The sequence below is a fragment of the Drosophila arizonae genome, chromosome 5 (assembly GCF_054131065.1).
Source record: "Drosophila arizonae isolate 15081-1271.41 chromosome 5, UAZ_ARI_1.0, whole genome shotgun sequence".
Taxonomy (NCBI): domain Eukaryota; kingdom Metazoa; phylum Arthropoda; class Insecta; order Diptera; family Drosophilidae; genus Drosophila; species Drosophila arizonae.
Window position 1 is genome coordinate 11344764 of NC_142925.1, and position 19733 is coordinate 11364496.

Below are 19733 nucleotides of genomic sequence, written 5' to 3' on the forward strand. Positions count from 1 at the left end.
TTTGTGTTCGCTGTGTTTTAAATAGAAATATAAATATAAAGAAGATACTCTGCCACATTTCTAGCTATTGCAATTTATATTTATTATTATATTTGTAATTAAAGTTCCATCAATATTTTGCTTAAGAATATTATAGCTTTTAATATTATATAACTATTTTTTTCAGCAATTTAAATATTTATTGTTTTATGATCTATAAATATTCTCCAAGAAATGGTTTTGTTTTCCCTTTAAACCAATTTATATTCATAGCATTTCATTTGCAGCACGTTGTTGCAATATTAATTGTTGATTTGATTGGGCTTCACTCCTGTTGTTGCTGTTGCTGTGATACGTGCTGCGTAGGCCTTTGAATGCCTTTTCCATTTGACAGTCGAACATATTGTTATTATTAGCTAATAAAAAAAAATCACAAAAAAATGAAAACTTTCTAATCACAATTTATTGATGAACTGCACACGTTGACTCTGTGAGCTGTGATAAGTTCGAAAGAGTCAACACACACACACATACACACATGGCGTATGCGTGATGTGAGTGTGTGTGTGTGTGTTTTGGCCGGCGGCTATTAGCGGCTTGCTACTTGAAATTTATTTCTTTTGCTGCGAAAGTCAGTTTCATTATGACGATGATAGCTGCTCATTATGACGCGTATGATTATGATGCGAGAGCGCATTTTGATTTCTATTTGTAATGCCAAAAAGTATTTTTTTTTTTTTATTTATTTATTTTTTTTTTTGAGCCACAATTGAACTCAAAGCTGATTGACAAACACTTGGCTGCCAATTGGGCCCACAATAATTGCAATCTGGCTATTTTGTACTGACTGTCCGTCAGTACGGCTCTGGCTTAGTTTGCTTTTGATTCGTGACATAAATAGCGCCACTTAGCCAACAACTCGTGTTCGCGGATCTGTTCGCTATTTGCCTCGTTGTTTAACAGCCGCATGTTGGCCAAATGTTGCGACGTCCTCGCTTGACTTTGATCCGAGTGCCCAAAATGCCGAAGCTTGTTAATCAATTTAATTAATAAAATAAACACATCACACTCCAAACTGGACAGACACTGAACAGCCACGCAGTGAAAGTGCGTTCGATTTTCATAAATCAGTTTTCTATTTCAGTTGGAATGCAGCTAAAAACAAATATACACTAAATTAATTATAGTAAAAGTAATTTTATGTTTTTTTCTGTTTCGCTTAAGCAGAGTGTCAACTGCTTAGCCTGAAATAATGATTCATATATTTATGATTCGAATTAACATAAATTAGCTGGCAAATGTGTGTAATCTAGTCGAACTGGTGCAGCCAGTTCGTGTCTTACGTCTTTCGATTTATGTTTAGCATAAATATGCGAGCACGTTTTCTATGTGGACGAGAGGGGGAAGGGATGCTCATACACTTGCATTTGGGGCCATTTTAAATAAGTTGCCCAATATGTCACACGCGCTGAAGGCGAGGCCAATTTACCTGAATGTGTCAAATATTATGCATGTCGCATTTTTTAATAACCATTTACTAAAAAAAACTTAGATTACTTAATTTTTTATATATTTTACATATATAAAATTTTTAAATTTTTTACTAATGTTAACATTTATTAAAAAATTACTTAATTGTCTCCAATCTGCTTGTTTTTGAGTTTATGCTTAGCCATAAGAAATATATACGTTATATATACATATATTTAATTATATTATATGCTTAAGCTCGCTTACATATGTATATAACTTACAGCCATTGTCTGCAAAAAAAAAAAAAAAAGCTCTGCAACGAAAATTATTTAATTAATTTGTAACAAATTTAGAGATTTAAGATCTATAAATATTCTCCAAGAAATTATTTCGTTTTAATTTTACATCAATTTATATATATGTTTTTATTAGTAGTCACAGCAAATATTAGAGCATTTTATATATCGCTTACACCCAAAGTTTTGCCTTTCATTCTCGTTAGCGTGAAATAAATTTTTGGGTATTTTTGAAACACATTTATGGAAAGTTGAAATACCCATTGAGAGTTAGAGAGGGACAGAAACAGAGGCAGATAAAACTTGGATAGATCAGCAATCAACTTTCACAAGAATCAAGCCTAACGAGCTACACAAGTTTTTTTTTTATGGCTTAAAAAAAAAATTTTATGAAAAAAAAAAATTATAGTCAAAGTCGAGGTCAGGGTTCAGGCAGCCGCAGCGTAAAGCGTTTATTTGTAAGACGCTTGTCGTGTTTATTGTCTATTAAACTTGATACCAAATGCACACACACACACACAGACATAGACAAACATTGCCTATAAGATCATATTTCATCAAGATGGCAAAACAATTGTAAAACTGATGGCCGTCTTGCCTGAGCGGCTGCTATTTGTATTTGTATTAGAAGGCAGTCCAGACGAGACTGGGCAGCGCACTTGAGACTTCATCTTCTTCATCTTTATCTGTATTGTTGTTGTTGTATGTATTTGCTGTATTTGAACTCAAGTTCAGTTTGCACTGGGCGTGCGTACAAATTGTATTTGTAAACATCAAAAGCCCAATTAGATAAGCTCGCTATGCGTGTTTCACCTGTTTTCACAAATGATTTGACATCTTCACACTTTAGCATTGGCGATTTAAATAAAAAATTAATTAATTAACGGACCAAAAGAGATTTGCATTTGCATTTGCTAAAAACTTTCGCAGCGAGAAGAAATTTTGCTGGTCCCTTTGTCATTTCCAGCGAAATTTTACGTGACTTTTACAAAAGTTTTTTGGTTGTCGTTGTTGTTGTTTTGGTTGATTGTTTCGGCAAAAAGCATGCTTTGATTTATAAGTTGGCTTAGAAAACGGTTTACGGTTAAGGTCGCTCAACACCAGCTGCTGCCGCTGCTGCTGCTGCGACTGCCGCTGCCCAAGTGATCGATTGTTGCGTCAGTTTTGATGACTGCGATTACCATTATGGCAATTTACACGAGTCGCTTACAAATTGTGCGCACAGCTGCTGCTGCTGCTGCTGGCTGGCATTGAAAGCAATTGTTAATGCGCGCCAAAAACCTAAATGCCAAAAACCCAAAGTAGAAAAAAATTGCCAATCAGAGAATGAGCTAATCAAGCGGCGGCGGCTGCTGCTATTAAATGCCCTCTGCACATGCCGTACAAAATACTTAAACGTATCAAATCAAGGCTGTGTCTAACTAATTAGGAGGGCAGCGCTGCGCACAAGCGTGTTGTCTCTATATGTGTATGTGTATGTATATTTATAGAAACGTATTTATTTATCAATAAATTGTCGTGGTTTATACAAAAATTTAACACCAAGTTGTTAAATAAGTGTTATTTTGATAAGCTGTAGAGCTCAGCTTTCGCAATGAGACAAAGGGGGATGGTCAAGAGGCTTACTGAGGGACAAACATACATATATACATACATATATATAGCTCTATATTAAAAATTGTCATTCAGCAGTTAAGTATCCACTGATTAGACAACCTCAACTGGCGTACTTCAAATTAACAAAAGACAAAAATCAAAATGTAATACATATATGCACATATATACATTTATAGCGGAAGTATACCTTTATAAGGTCATCTCAGCCTAGTGCTACACTCTTACGCTCACACACACACTCACATGTGTGCTCAGCTTTTGATTGAGAGCTTTCGACACATGCGCATGCTCGACAGTGCATGACCCCTAGGCGCATATCAAAAGACTTAGGCAACGAACTTTAAGCATAATCAATAATAAAAAATAATGATGCACTAACTTTAACATCAATTTAAAGTTTAAATTTAACTCTGTGCTATGCTAACTACTTAGTCAATATTTATTTTTAGATATTTGCATAGAATAGCAGCTGCGCATTGATTACAAAGCAATGATATATGACTATTTTCATGGAATATTACAGAGCTTAGCAGATATCTCTGGTCGTTATTGTTGTTGTTGTAGATGTTGTTCTTGTTGTTGTTCAATCAAGATGCGCTCCAAGGTTTTTTAACTCTGATTGAGCCAACGTCTGCCAGCTCGCTCACTCCAATTGCTTAACTAGCTCTTGTTCTCGCTCTCTCTGCGTTTTTCGCCCCCTCCCTCTCCAGCTCTCTCTCTCTCTCTCCCTTGCTCACAGTACACTTTGTATTTCTAACCAGTTTCGGCGCCCGCACATTAGACAAATCTGTCGACTGGTTTCGCTTGCCTTATTCTCACTTTTTTGTTGATTTTTTATACACTTTTATTCTCGCTGGACTTGAAAGAAAAAAATGAATATTTTATTGGCATTTCGTTTATTGAAATTCTTTGTAGCAGCTTGTTAATAAAATTTTATAACTCTCTAAGCTTCCAGACATCTCTTGACCACACAGACATAGACATAGACATAGACATAGACAAATACTTCTAGTGCTCACTGTGCGGGGGTTCGGTTGTTAGATGCAAATGCAGATGCCATCCGGTTTTGCTTTTGTTTTTGAATTTGTTTTTCTTTCATTTTTGCAGCTGGCTTAGCCAGCAAGCGCATTGGCAATGCGGTTCAGCTGCATTCCAGGCATGACTAACAAACGCCAAAGAGTTATTACCCTCAAGGTCACTTGTGTTGTTGTTGTTGCTGGCGTGTTGTGTATGACTTGCGATATCGGCGAATCGAACTGCGTTAGCTTTTCGCTTGAGTTGAATTTCAATTTGAGTTTGAATTTGAAGTTTCAGTCATTCGATTCTAAGAGCCTGTCAAATGGGCCAGATAAAAATCAAAATCGTAGCTCTCGGCGGCTTATCAAAGACCCACAAAGTGCGATGAGTTCGGTTGAACAAAACCCACAATTAATTACGCGCAGATTCTTTAAAACAACAGCTAAAGAGAGAGAGAGAGAGAGAGAGAGAGACAGAGAGGAAGAACGAGATAGAGACAACAGACATTTGTCTCATTTGTATTTAATGAAAGTATTTAAAAATATCGTCTCTGACTCAGAGTGCAAAACATTTGGACTTGGCGAACTCCGCTTCGCTCAGCATTTCCTTTGTGATTAATGATTTACAAGCAACGGGCAAGAATTTTGTAATCTTTATCTCTATCTCTCTCTCTCTCTCTCTCTCTCACTCACGCATTCCCTTCCTATCTCTGTCTTCCTTTTGGCCATTCTTTTGTGCCGTGGAATTGCTGCTGCCGCTGTATTTGATTGTTTTTGCTCTTTGATTTTAGAAATGATCTCATCTGCGACAGCATCCACAGCCCACATTGGATGAGCATTCGTTACGCAATTGTGAAGGCTGAATAATTACTAAAACCAGCTGTCAACCAATATATCCAATAAACAATTGGCAGAAGCAAAAACAAAAAAAAAGCACACATAATTGAAATATTGCTCAGATATGAAGCTAAGGTGTGTCCCCTAATCTCTTCTGCAAATCACAGCTCATCAAATTTAACATCGAGCAGTCGCTAGAGATATTTAAGAAGATATTTGCTGTAAGTTTTCATAAGAACTTTCATAAGAATTTTCTAATTATGGGATTTAAATTAAAGTTCATATTATTAAGAGCAAGAAATAACTATAGATGAATTATTTCATATTTACATAAATAAAATCAAAACTATATTTTTTAAATACTAGAAATTTTGTCATCAACATTTTTAAATATTCTTATTTTATGAATTTTTTTTTTCAATAAAAACCGAATACTAAATAATCTCTTATTTAATTTATCACGTAAATATTAAATGCTATATATTTTTAAAATTTACTTTCTAACATTTAATAGTATTAATAAATTTAATATTTTATATACACTTTAAGGCCAGCACACGCATATTTAAAACAAACAAAATATACTTAATTGTTCAAGCCTAAAGTTTTGCTTGAGCGAAACAGGAAATCACCTGTACACTGTACACTGACTGACCAAATCCCTTCACTTATTCAGTTTATTGTTTAATAGTTCCATTGCAAAATTCGTTGGGTATTTCAGAGAAAAGAAATATAAATAAATTTATGCCCATGCGCTCCTGCCAGGCCGTGCCAAGCCACGCCAGGCCGAGTAAACAAAACAAAAGAACAATAAATGGCAAATGCGAATTCCTTTTGATGCTCACCTTCGAAACGGCAACAGCTGCAGCAAATTATGTGATGTAGGCGGCGATAAGTTACGAAAATAACAACTACAAAAAAGGTAGCAGTAGCAGTAGCAGCAACAATGTGAAGCGCAATGTTCCAAAGGGTGAGCTGCAGCTCCTGGTCGGCGCGGCGTCGCTGGCTGAAGACGAGACGCGTCGGATAAAAAAAGCTAATCAAAAGTTACGACACGCACGCGCTTGCAGCGAGAGATGGGGGAAAGAGATGGAGGGAGGTCTTAGCACACGATCAAAGTCAAAACAATGCAGTCGCGCGGCACTTTGAACGTAGTGTTACGATCTAGGCAACGGTACTCCGCGCACACCCCTAACACACACTAACTATCGTCGATCGCAGCACCCACACGAACACACATAGAGACGAGCTAAAACACACACACATACACTCGGTCGTTGGCTGATGTTGTTGTTGTTTCTGCGATGTGTTAATCAATAAATATCGAATGCGCATCGAATGTACATTTCGCTTTGGTGCATTTTGTTGATAATTAAATACTTTTCGCTTGATTTATTGCAATGGCGCGTTCTATGCGCGCGGTAAGCTACAGTACGTGCCTTGCACAATTGGGCGGGCAAGCACAGACACTACAACACAAACACTACAACTCTGGAGCAGCACACACGTCCGTTCTGCAGCAGATCGAAATTCAAACTGGCGACCGCAGCTTAAGCCGAACTTGTATGCACCTGCACACAGAGTCAGAAATAGAGAGAGCTGGACCTATCAACAGTGTTGCCAGGTTTTGAGACATAAAAATAGCAAAATCGTCTCTAAAAAATAGCTGAAAATAGCTAAACTAATTTTAAAATAGCTTACAAAATAGCTGAGAAACCTTTATGCATTATGCATTTACTTTAAATTTTATTTTTAAATGTTATTTAATAATGTTACAATTTGGTCCACATCCAAATCATCATCAGAATTATATTTTTGATTAACTGGAATCATGTTTAAATGAAATCATGGAAAATGTTTAAATTTTTTGCCCAAAGACGCCAATCGCAGTTTTATGTTTTTTTTTTTTTTTTTTGTCGCGGCATGCATTTTAATATCGTGCAATTTGGCAAAAACACTGCATTTGCAGTATATACAATACGCCCGCCTGTTGTCCGACTCATCCTCCTTAATCCAATTCTTAAATTCGGTGATTGTTTTCCAGGAATCACGAAATTTCTGCTTATATTTTTTATCCATCACATACAATTAATGCCAAGAAGCGCGCCAAGAAGAATTAGCGATGGTGTAAATTCACAACTGATGTTATAAGTACGATAAAGTCGTGGTGGTAGTATCGCGCAGATCATTACGTACAATTTGGGACTTAATCGAAAAATGTTTTTTTTTTTTTTGCTTTAAATTCTAAAATCAAATTCAAAATATTCGTTTGTAAAATAGCTAAATTTATAGCTAATAGCATTTTCAAAATTTTCATAGCATTTAGGGTTCAAAAATAGCTAAAAATGCTATTAAATAGCTAATCTGGCAACACTGCCTATCAAGAGCGAGCAGAGCTTTAGAGCTCTCCAATTGAGACTGCTTGCTATATTACTGACGATCTTTTTTTGACGGTCTGGCAGCACCAAACCTTACACAAATTAGCTGAGCGGTCAAGCTCTCAGAGAGAATATACGGAAGAGCTTTTGTGCGTTAATCTCTGCATTCCAATTAGAATTCTAGTTGGAGACAAATACAAACATTTTTTTAATACTTACATTTAAAACCCATGTTTATTCACGTTATTTTATATATTGTCGATCGGGGTAGATCCATTGGGATATATTTATAATAATATAATATTTATTTACTCGATCTGTATAAAAATGCATTGCCATAAAGACAAGTTCAGCTCTCAATAGGGGATTTACAAATACTTTTTTCTTAAATCAATTAATTAATTATACATATATATATTGACACTTAAGTTGCGAATTTCTTAATAGTTAAAAGTTATAAAATCGAGCAGATTTGTTATAATTTTTCTAAGACAATTTATCAATTACTTTACTTAACGTAATATGATTTCCTCTGCATTTTATACTTAAAATGAATTGGCAGAGCTAATTTACTCACCCCACACAATACTCTCAATCCAATCTGTATAGAGGTAGACCTTGGTGTACACTGATGGACGACCTCTGGTGCCGCAGATGCCGCCATAGGAAGTGATGCCAATTAGAAGCTTGAGACAACTGTATCGCGGATGCTGCACGAAAATGGGTCCACCCGAATCGCCGTTGCAGGTGTCGCCGATGCCGTTGATGGAGCCAGCACAGAATTGGGTGCGCGATTCGATTTCCACTTCGAGACGCTCTTCGCATAGATCATCATCGAAACGTTCGAGGGATACCTTGAGCAGGTGCGAAGACTTATGGCCAGCATCTGCCGTGAGTCCCCAGCCGGCAGCTGTCAGCTGTTGCTGATCGTTGCCCGTGCTGGGCGGCAGGCAAGCGGGTGCAACGTACTCATTTAGAGTCGCATTCCTGTCCAGCTCGATTATAGCAATGTCGTTCTCCACTTTGTTGTCGTCATCGTCATTATAGGCGGGATGCACCACGTAGTTGACAACCTTAAAGTCTTGCGGCTGGGCATCATCTGCTGTGCTGTTGTAGTCCAGTTCGCCCAGACGAACCACAAATTTCGGCGAATCGAAATTGGGATCCAAGCGCTGCTCCTTGGTCTCAGGAGTTTCCAGGCAGTGCCCAGCTGTGACCACAAATCTCGGATGCACCAAGGTGCCACCACAATCCCAATTTATTTCGCTTTTGCCACGCTTCGCGATCCCAATCAGAGCCATGAAAGGAAATTCCCGGCCAGCCGCCTTGGTGCCGCCCACGATAAAGGGCGACTGGTGACAAGCTGCTCTGATATCATTAAAGTGTTTGCATTCTGTGAAATATTTAGATGAAGATCAGATCACAATATATATATAGAACTGTTACTGGTAATGCTTACGCTTCTCATAGGGACGATTCTCCTCCACAGGCTCCACAGCTTTCTTTTGATTATTCCGAGGCAGCGGACAGCACACGATTTCGTCTATCTCGTTGCAGTACTTGATTTCGTTGGCTATCAAATGCTGTATAAAGAATATAACTGGACAATCCGTAGCAGTCAACTCTTTGCACACGCCAGTGCCTCGATCGCACATTTCACAGCGCACAGAACATAGAAACAGCGTTAAGAGTAATCCAATCCAAGCGCGCATTGCGAGCAACAGTGCGACTGCAACTGAATCGCCGACAGAGTTAGCCACCGGGCAAACCTGCTCCCTAAGCTCAGCTGAGACAAGTTCTGGCCAACAGTTGAGAGTGTGTGAGAGCGATCATTAAGAGTTCTAGACAGCAGTTAAAACTATGAATTACAGAGAATTAAACTAAGGCTAATTATTGTTGTAGTTGTTGTTGTCTTCATCTAGTTGTGACGCATTCCCATATTTTGCATATGCTGTTGTTGAAGCTGCATGTGCTGTAAGTACATTTGCTGCTGAGTATTGCCACCGCTGCCCAGCGGCAAGCTGGTGGTTGCTGCACTCACTGGTGGTGCTTGTGGTTGTTGTTGTTGTTGCTGCTGTGGTTGCTGCTGTTGTTGCTGCTGTTGTTGCTGCTGTTGTTGTTGCTGCTGCTGTGCAGTATGCAAAGGCGACTGAGTTGAATTTGCATTGGCATTTGCATTGGCCTCAGCGCTAGAAAATTATAATAAATAACCAATAAACAAGTAACTTGCATGTAAAACTTACATTTTCTCTGTATGTATATCTTCCAGATTTAAATGAGTTATGAAACGCAAACGCATTTGCAACTGCGGTCGCAACTTCTTGATAATTGCCTCTGATTCGTTTTTGATAATATTGCCAACGTGAATGTACTTAATGTGATATCTAAACAGAAATAACAACTATTACCATATATACTCTCTATCATCTGATCAATTGCTTACAGGAAATCACAGATCTGATCCATATACTCCAGGGGTTTGGGTCCATGATGTTTGTCCACATTTTCCAGCATTTCATAGAGGAATATAGCAATGCCAGCCACTGCATTCGGTTTCTCCTGTTCGATACGCTGCAGGAATGGCCCGAAGACGTGACATAGATAAAGCAACTGATGTTCGGTGCGTACACAAGGCTTCAGCTTCTCCTTGATGTATCGGGTCATGGCTGCCAGCTTAAAGGCGCCCATATGATGGAAAACTGCGTGCGCCACGGCCAAGACCACAGCATAGCTCTTCTCCAGCATGGCCTCACGCACAGTCTTAAAGTTGAACAACTCAAAGGCATTGAATCGATATGTCCAGTTGAGCATATTGGGCGTGTTTAGCATATCCTGCAGCCGATCGTAAATGCCACTCCAGTATGGCTCCGGCAGAGCAGCCAACACAATGCCGACTGCATTGATATAGCTGTGTATCTCTTTTTGCGGTATCACCGCATAGCCATTGACAATCACATCGATTATGTTGCCCGCAACCACAGAAGGCGCCAGAGGCAGGCCAAGCAACTCCACACAGGTCACATAGAGCGCATGAGTGGGTGCATTGGGAAACTCATTGAAACGCCAATCGGTGGTGTAGAAGACGTTTTTGCCACTGATAGCTGAGTGGGATACATGTAGACAGATTAATTAGCAGTTGAGTGTGGTTCGAGTACTTTCAGAGCTCTACTCACTGTCTGCCAGTCGTCTGATGAGATTCATATAGTAGCTCAGGTCAGGCGTCCATAGTGGATCTTGACTTTGCAAATATACCTTATATGGCTCGCTCACACACCAATTGGCTGGACGTATCTCGCTAAACGCGCTTGTAATAGCGCTAACCTGATGTGGCAAAATGTATTGAATTGGAAATTTCGACAGGGCTGTAAAAGGCGGCTTACCAGCTTCTTCTTGAGAGGCAGACGATCGCGCAGAATACGTTCATAATAGTGCAATGTATTATACAAATAAGTAATGGGACGATCTACAAGCAAGAGATATAGGTTAACAAATTCAGAAAGAGGAAGTGAAACTTGGAGACTTACCATGAAATTTATAGAGTATACTCAAGTGATCCAATATAATGCCTAGGATTTGATGCACATTCGGTATAGTTAGCTCAATAAAGCGATGTACCACCACATCGAGCACTGGCAGAAAACGTAGACACACATTGCTGAAGTAAACGGGCAGTGGAATTTGCGATGCACTCTCATCCGGTGCGAATTTTTCCGGATAGTTTTGATGAAATTGCAGATGCTTCTCATGCCTGCCAGCAGAAAGTAGAATGAAATTCAGGTTGAATTTAAATTTGGTTACAGATCAATTTAGTTAGAGATCAGTTTACCAATTGCTTTGCTTCCAATGATCAGGATTATTGTCCTTGCAAAACTCTTGAACCCGATTGCGCAGCTCAGACGCTTTTAACAGCAGAAGTTGAATTGTGATTAAACAGACCTGCGCCTCGTTGCCCTCGTGTGTGCGCAGAGCCAGGCAGAGCACAAGCCGATCTATGGTCACCACATTAAATTTCCAGATCATATTATTAATGGTATCCACACATTTGTGTATAAAGTCGCGACCATCCGAGGAGCTGGCCACTTCGGCAACCAAATAATCGCAGAACTTGCGCAGATGAGTGGACAAGGCCCGAGCGCTGATGCCCTCCAGAATTCTTATAATATAAAGAGTAAAGCATTAAAAAAATGTTGAGAGGGAACTAAATTAATAGCGGATTACTTGTATGCCACGGGACTGATGCTCTCCGTTTCCCAGATGATCTTAAAAAGCAGACACAAAAACAATGGATTTGTATTGGGCCTGATGAAGTGAGCAATAATGTCGTTCTCATTGGACATGGATGTCCAATTACGATACTCCTCCTCCACAGACTTTTTCAGCTGTTGCTTATTCTCAACCGGATGATTGTTTTGTAGGAAATACTCGTTCAGTGCGTGCGGGAAGCATGCTAGCGATTGCACGGGCCATGAATGAGGCGTGTGCTGCATTATGTTGGATAGAAAATCCTTGCACCAGCCGGCCAATTCATCACCGCCGCCATGAACGTGCATGGAGCGTGCCAGCGTCAAGATGAGGACACGATTAAGTTCCTCGCTTTCATTAGATGCCACGCTTCCAGGTGACTTGTCATTCAAATACCGAGAGAACTGCGACTGAAACTCGGCGGAACCAATGCTGGTAATCAAACGCAATGCGGTCGATTCAAAGCTACGCAAAATAAAATTAGTATAACAGAAAGATAATTTGATATTTGCAGACTTACCATAGATTCAATTGCATCTTATTGGTCTGTGGCACGGAGGAGAGCGAATAGAGCAATGAGAGCAATTGCACGCGATAATGTGTGGGCACATGATGCAGTCGATAAGAGAACATTTCCATTAACGTGTGTAGCATGGCCCAGGCATGATTCTTGAATACAGTTGGCAGCAATTGAGCTATGGGAATAGAAAAATATAAAATATATATTATAGTAATCCTTAAATAATTATAGCTCCTAACCAACTTACTTAGAAATCCCTTAATGCCCAGCGACTCAATCTCAGTGTAAACCAGCAATCTAGCATAAGTTTCAATGAGTGCAGGCGCTGGCACCAGTGTCTTGCTCTGGGCCTGTTTCAGCATTTGCGTGACAAAGCTGTGAATTAGTGACATTTTGCTGTGCACCGTCAGACTGTCGAGCACCGAGACGGAATAAGTGACTGCTGGTATTGGAGTGCCATTTGCTGACTTTGCATTGCCATTCATGGCGTCCAGCAGAACATTCATGTGTCGCGCAAAGTAATCCTGATTCGTTGAGTATGCATTGCAGATGAGTATAATACGAAAATCATTGCCTAATGTGACATTCATCATATTATTTGGCGCAACCAGATGCTGAAGGAAGCTACAAAAGGATTTTATTTAAACAAAAATAGCTAAATAGAGAGACACACAAACTCACTCATGATGATTCTTAAGCGCAATCGGCAAAGGCCGTGTGATGTTCATATTCTCCACTCGCGCCTTTTTCATTAAATGTATCCAGATGCAAATGGGCGCCATGTGGCGCACCAGTGAAGACTTGTTGTAGTCAGGCAGTTTAAGAGGCTCCTGCTCCGGATAAAGTAGATCAAAAAGTCTAAAGACAGGTAAAAAGTTTGTGATCTGTAAGAAAGAAATTTATAAATAAGGAAATAATATTGAAAGCATATTTTAGCTACTCACGGGATTCTTTTGTATACTGCCTGAGATGAACTGCAACAGTATCCACATCAGCTGATCGCGACCCTTGCGCAGCTCCAGCTTGGATAGCTAAATAAAGTAAAAGAATATATAAATTTTGAATTACTGCTCAAGATCGCATCTCTTACCTTTTCGTGCAGAGCCAGCACAATGTGCATAAAGCTGACAAACTGAAAGAGCACAAAGTAAATCAGCTGCGAGGAGAGATGTAGCCACACCCATTCGTTATGCGAGATCTGTTCGTCAGTTGCATTGAAGCCACTGCCTGCAGTGGCATCATTCGTTTCCGTCATTTCCATGGCATGTATTATTAGATTGACCAATTGTTCCTCGAGCGCATTGTAACGCTGCTTCTGATGCTTCTGCAAATTCAACATGACTGAAACCATTTCGCGCGAATAGGGCTGCTCTAGAACGTAGCGCAATAGAGGCGTTTGATCCTCCAGCAGTTCAGGCTCATACGGCAAACTGCCCTTAAAGTTGAACTTTAAAGAGTTGTGATCCAGTCGCCACGAGTTCATCAAGTGGTCTGCATAACCAAAATGTTCGACAATGGGCAGCATATTTGCATGTCCAATGATCGATACCATTTGAGCTGTCGCACGAAACTCTTCAACAAAATCAGTCATCAGTTTGTTTAGTTTCCAGTGGTAGGGAAATGGACGCATTATTTCATTAGCTATGAAGTAAGCGGGCAGCAAGCAATTGTTACGATCGAATATGAACCGAATTATCTCCTCGACAGCAAGCAATTGAGGTAGATAGGTGACGTTGACATTCAGTGGGAACCATTGGGCCTTCTCTCTGCAGGCCTTCATGATCTCTCGAACGCCTTTGTAGTCGACATGTGAAATAACTTTCTTGATTAGCCGAAAACTCTCTATCCAAAAGGTCTTCCGCTCATAATCAAGTTTCTCACAGGACAGTACCTTGTCGCAGAGCATTCTACGAAGGCAGTTTATTTAATATTGTTTTAAAAACTGACTTAAGCTAACCCACCTTGCTGTAATGTGATGTGCATCCACCAATTTGGGCAGAGCCGCCATCAGCACCTGCATGTGGTAGCTTGGTGCTTCCGCCGCGCGAAGCAAATACGCGCGCAGCACCTGTTCTCGGTTCTCAACATTGCCGAATGCGGTAACTGTAATAAATACACATTCGATACAGGCTTCAACATCTTAAAATCCTACTTACTCAAATTATTTGTAAAATTGGTAGCTTTATCATCCTCCGACTTGAACACAATGACGCTCACAAACGCCTCATCTAAGGAGTCCACTTTCTGTGGGAATTAGTAAGCATATTAGTTAAAGATGAATAGCATTTAATTTGTTCTTACCAGAAAGTCATTTACGGCATCTAAAATTTGCGTATCCATGTTTTTTATTATTTACTGTGCATTTTTCGCGCATAAACAATTATTTGTGCCGGCTGCAGATCTTATAAAAAGTAAATTGTTATCGATAACATTATCAGCTGCGGACCAGTGTTACACAAAACTAAAAATAAAATCCTTTATAGACAATAATATTCGTTTTTTATTTAGTAATAAATTAACAACATATAATAATTAATATGCATATGAAGAATTTAAATTAATGTTAATTTTTTAATCTTTTAACACCACAGCAAGTCCTGCGGTGCCGAGACAGGCTGGTTGGACAGGAGAACGCGGCCCCACATTTTTCACATTTCTTATCCTTAATATTCAAATGTCCTTTCATGTGGTTTTTCAACTGGACTCTCTTACGATACGTATTTTTACATATATCGCATTCAAATGGACGCAGATTCAAATGAAAACCGTTAATATGATAGTCGAGCAACAGTTTCAGTCTAAAGGATTTACCGCACAGCTCGCACACAAATGGCTTTTCCCCCGTATGGACACGAGTGTGGACTGTAAGATCAGTTTTCATTGAAAACGTGCTATCACAATATTCGCACTTGAGCAACTTTTCACAGTGCTGCCGCAGCTTGTGTCGCTCCATATCATGCGCTTTGTCGAAGCGACGCGGACACTGCGAGCATAAAAAGGGCAGCTCACCCACGTCGTGCACCTTGACCATATGGGCACGTAGACTGTAATCAAGGAAGAACCGCTTATTGCACAATTCACAGGTAATGACGAAGCTTTCCGATTTGGGTGGAAGAAAGCTGCACAATTGCAGATAATGCAGTTCCGATTTTGTACAAGCGCGCCGCAATTCCTTTGACTTCACCCGCCGCAAAGTCATATTTGTCCATTTACGCAGACGCATTATGGCCATATAAACTTCAGTTTCATTCACGTGTATCTCTGGCGCCAACATTTGAGCTATCTCAATGTATGCCTGAGTTCGTGCATCCAGTGACTTAAAGGTTGGCACGGAACTGTCATATAGCACTGGAAAACTGGCATAAGTCTCGATAAAGGTCGTTGTCATATGATTAATCTCCTTGAAGTTTAGCTAAAATATATTACACAGTAGATTAGATAATTATAAGAGAGTTTCCATTTCACACTCACTTGTATTACGTCTGATTTGGATTCGTCGTCGACATCACTTTCCCCAGAATAATCTTTGATTGAGAGAAATTTACATTTGCGTAGGTAACGGGCAGCAACTTCGGTCAGTTGGCCTTCGGACGCCTTTTGCGTTGCCATTGTATATTCCTTAAACAATTGCTTTAGCGATTTCTTTAATTCAGATTCAGTGAATAGCACATTCACTTTCTTATCCATTCCTGCAATTATCTCAGTATAAGCTTCATTTTCAGCCATTTTAGTCTTGAAAAATTTATCATTCGGGTTCCACAAGCATGGATGTTTCTTGAGTTCATCGATGAAATGCAGCACGCGCAGGTTTTGCCGCGTAAATGATATTTTCAACTGCAATGCGTGATATCTAATTACAATTATCTGCATATTTATATTCTATTGTATTTGTATATACCTTGCGTTTTAGAGCCATGGGATTGGTTCTCCTGCTTTTGGGCTTCTCTGCGTCTGGTTCATCATCAGAGTCCGTGTAATCGTCTTCGATATCTTCATCGTCAATATAGTTGTCGCTATAATCTGATGTGTCCTCCTCGACTTTCTATGTTATACTTTAGATTAGGTTGTTGCTGCATTATAAGTTATCTTGAATTTATTTACTTGCATATAATCCATTTCTTGACTTTCATATTCCTTCTCATCGATGTATCTGCTCTCTTCATTGGATTCTACACCATTAGCATGAGTAGGAGACATATGAGAATCATTTTCTATAAGTGACTGTGGGTCCACCTCTTGCTTCAAGGCGTCGTCAGTAAACTGTGCAAGAGATAAATTGTAATACGTATAAATCAGAAAATATTAGTACGTGTACATTGCTTACATAAAATTCTTCATCATCCTGATGCCATGTGTGATTTTCCTCTTTTATATCCATACTGACTTCGTAAGGCTCGTCGGGCTCTACCTTAGGGCATTCGACTTCATTTTCACATTGGTCGCTCAGTGAACCATCGGCATCATCGAAAGGATGAGCTTGGCGTGTATGCCGAACAAACTGAGGCCAATCTTGCAGGTTGCTTTCGATTGGGCAATACATGCACTTTAACTGGAATATTGTGTAGTTGCTATTTGTTAATATGCTACCGCATATTTCCATTTTAACGGTTGTAGAAAGTCAAACACAGAAATATGTATTTAAGTCAAGTTGAATATGATTAACACAGCTGCTTTTGGACTAGTGTTGTGCAATGCTAAGATTTTATGCGACTCCCAAGAATATCGATAATAACGGCGCATTTTTTGATTTCATCATTGAAAATGGGAAATCAGGGTATAAATTTATTGTTAAATGTACATATGTATATAACAAGCAAAAATATTTCTTCTAAATATTTCCTCCAAGTTTTTAGGCTTAGCTGAACGAACACACACTTCACTTCACTTTACTGCACTGCACGACTGACAAGGCCTAGGCGACTGAAGAAATGCTGCAGCTGCTGCCCTTTATATAGGGCAACATTCACTCAAAACCTCAGTCGCTCTCAAATGTTGAGCCCGGCGCCAGATAGGGATCGTTGAACTCGAGTTTTAAGTGACCAATAGGAACACTCTCTGCTGCTTTAACAATGACCATTTGGAACACTCTCTGCTGCTGCAAGCAGTCTAGCTTCCTTTTACTGACAGATAAATAGTAAATGCATACATTTAGACAATTTAAATGATCTTTTCTATTTCTTCTTCATCCCTCTCTGGCAGACAGACAGAGAGACAGACAGTGTACCTGTATTTATGCATGTGCTGTTTCTTATGTGAGCAAGGGTTTGAAGGGTTCGGGAGACCGAGATCGAGCAGTCTCGACTACAGCATTCTGAGTCGATTTAAATCAAATAATGTCATCTTACATATTTTACATGTATGTATTAAAGTTTATTTTAAAAACAAGATAGTAAATTAACTAGTTGTTTCAGGGGGTAAAGTCTCTGCTAATTTTTGGGCTTTACATCGAACAATATTATGCGTACGTTTCATGTGCGAGTTGAGACCGACGAATTGTGAAAATCTAGCTTCACAAAGTTTACAGACAAACTTTTTAATCTCCGAGTGTATTTGTCGATGTCGAATTAGTGAATGGCAGCTGGTAAATCCTTTACCACATGTTGTGCAAATCTTATCCCGGATATTTAAGTGGCTCTTGATGTGGTCCGATAGGTCGACCTTTTTAAGAAAATCCTTCGGGCACATAGTGCACTTAAATGCTCGAATTTTTGTATGAATAGCAGTGACATGCAGCTTCAGTTGAGATCTCAATCTAAATGCCTTGCCGCATAGCTCACAGAGTATATTGTTTCCAGTGTGTGTACGTATGTGCAGGCGTAGATCTGAGTTAACAGCGAAAGTTCTCTCGCAATAGTTGCACTTGTATGTTTTTCCAATATGGAAGCGTTGCACGTGCGTCGATAGTTCCGCGCGTCCTACGAAACTTCGATCACACGATGTACATTTAAAGGGTAGCTCACCGATATTATGAACCTTCCACAAATGCGCTTGAAGCACATGATCCGAAGAAGTTTCCTGCTGGCAGTATTCACAAATTAGCTTTTGCTTGAACATCTTAGGTGGCAAAAAGGCACAGGCTTTCAAATAAGAGAGTTCCGACTCGTTAGTCGTTTTAATTGCATGTTTCGTACTCTTGTAGTACCACTGACGAAGGCACTGTATGGCGAGGTAGACATCATCGCAGTTAATGCCACCATGTGGCACTATAATCTTAGCTGCTATTGCTTCATAGGCCTGCTTACGAGAACTTATGCTTGAGAAATCCTTATGCTTGCAGTCGTAAAGCTGGGGAAAGTTGGCATACAGCTGTATAAAATCTGTGGTGAGCTTGTTGCGCTTACAAAAGTTCAACTGAAAGCAAAAGAGTTTTAATAAGCCATTCAAAGCATAAAGTAAAGCAAGCTTGAGAATACCACCTGAATTACTGAACTTTTTAAGGCATGCATTTGATCTTGGCTTGCTTTCAGAAAGCTACAGCTTGTATAATGATTAAAGGCCACGGAATTTGGTTTTTGGTTGCCGTTCATAACACGCTTTTCAACCATATTATACTGTATATGCAACTTCTTTATCGCTGCCTTCAAAGAATGCTCTGTGAAGACAACAGATATCTGAGCGTCTAGCTCCATTATTAGCTGCTGGTATGCGGCTTTACATGCAATGTGATCCTTGTATTTACTACAGCCAGGATTCCAAAGGCAAGGCTGACTCTTATAAGCCTCAATAAACTTCAGTGTGCGTGGATCTCGTCGAAAAAATGATGGTTTGAACTGAAACAAAAGTCATATCAGTAAATATTTAATAGCCATAAGTATATTTACCTTGTCCGTGGATGGATTTGAGCTAGACATATCCACATCTTCATCCTCCGTAGATGCTGTGGATTCACTTTTTGTTGAACTATTTTCACTGAAACTAGCATCGGATAATGTTGAACAGGGTCTGGATACATTCGTCTCTTCAACAGGCTGCTCTTCAGTAGATATGCTCACTAGCTTTTCCTCAGCGCTATCTTCATTTACAGCTAGATTTTCGATATGCAAATATTCTGAGTTATCCGTCGATTTCGTGCCGTGTGTATTCCGAAAGTGGAGAACAAATTCCTGCCATTTTTCAATCTCAATGTCTATCGTGCAATATGAGCAGCGCATAAGAAAATTCTCAAATTCTCCGACTCTGCTTATAATAACACCGCATGTTTCCATTTTAATTTGAAATACAAAATATGAAAAATCCAACAAATGCAAATGCCAGCTGTCTTTCAGAGCTGCCAGATTGTTTTATCAGTTCAGTCAAATCAGCTGTTTTAAAACTACTTTTTATGAAATGTTACTAAAACAATTTGTATAAATATGCACACAGTTCTTTATTGTTA

General features: G+C 39.4%; 5 protein-coding genes across 8 annotated transcripts in view; all 5 read right to left on the reverse strand.

Moving 5' to 3' along the window:
• The window catches only part of nahoda (DOMON-like domain-containing protein nahoda), a 28370-nt gene extending 21598 nt beyond the window's left edge, over window positions 1–6772 (reverse strand). For 2 of the 4 annotated variants that reach the window (XM_018010878.2, XM_018010881.2), the window contains exon 1: window positions 6064–6772. The gene's annotated coding sequence lies outside the window, so the exon portion shown is untranslated. The remainder of the gene's footprint in view (window positions 1–6063) is intronic. The other 2 variants (XM_018010877.2, XM_018010879.2) reach the window with 1 other exon arrangement.
• Window positions 6773–7878: 1106 nt separating this feature from the next.
• Window positions 7879–9501, reverse strand: LOC108615988 (trypsin-3). Its single transcript, XM_018010892.2, has 2 exons — window positions 9056–9501; window positions 7879–8989 (listed from the first exon to the last, which is right to left on the reverse strand). The coding sequence occupies exons 1-2, from the start codon at window positions 9306–9308 to the stop codon at window positions 8166–8168; spliced, it is 1077 nt and encodes a 358-aa protein (XP_017866381.1). The 5' UTR covers window positions 9309–9501; the 3' UTR covers window positions 7879–8165.
• MED23 (mediator complex subunit 23) lies at window positions 9428–14812 on the reverse strand. Its single transcript, XM_018010875.2, has 16 exons — window positions 14660–14812; window positions 14515–14602; window positions 14320–14461; window positions 13449–14265; window positions 13303–13389; window positions 13040–13242; window positions 12606–12982; window positions 12359–12533; window positions 11815–12303; window positions 11423–11749; window positions 11121–11344; window positions 10977–11059; window positions 10770–10917; window positions 10040–10697; window positions 9840–9980; window positions 9428–9785 (listed from the first exon to the last, which is right to left on the reverse strand). The coding sequence occupies exons 1-16, from the start codon at window positions 14696–14698 to the stop codon at window positions 9515–9517; spliced, it is 4269 nt and encodes a 1422-aa protein (XP_017866364.1). The 5' UTR covers window positions 14699–14812; the 3' UTR covers window positions 9428–9514.
• Window positions 14813–14826: 14 nt separating this feature from the next.
• Window positions 14827–17220, reverse strand: LOC108614914 (madf and zinc finger protein 1). The gene is made up of 5 exons (XM_018009132.2): window positions 16683–17220; window positions 16460–16618; window positions 16257–16400; window positions 15830–16192; window positions 14827–15770 (listed from the first exon to the last, which is right to left on the reverse strand). The coding sequence occupies exons 1-5, from the start codon at window positions 16956–16958 to the stop codon at window positions 14922–14924; spliced, it is 1791 nt and encodes a 596-aa protein (XP_017864621.1). The 5' UTR covers window positions 16959–17220; the 3' UTR covers window positions 14827–14921.
• A 479-nt stretch (window positions 17221–17699) lies between these two features.
• LOC108614916 (madf and zinc finger protein 1) lies at window positions 17700–19707 on the reverse strand. Its single transcript, XM_018009133.2, has 3 exons — window positions 19180–19707; window positions 18775–19128; window positions 17700–18709 (listed from the first exon to the last, which is right to left on the reverse strand). Exons 1-3 carry the CDS (start codon window positions 19561–19563, stop codon window positions 17753–17755), a joined length of 1695 nt encoding a protein of 564 aa, XP_017864622.1. The 5' UTR covers window positions 19564–19707; the 3' UTR covers window positions 17700–17752.
• Between the last annotated feature and the right edge of the window lie 26 nt (window positions 19708–19733).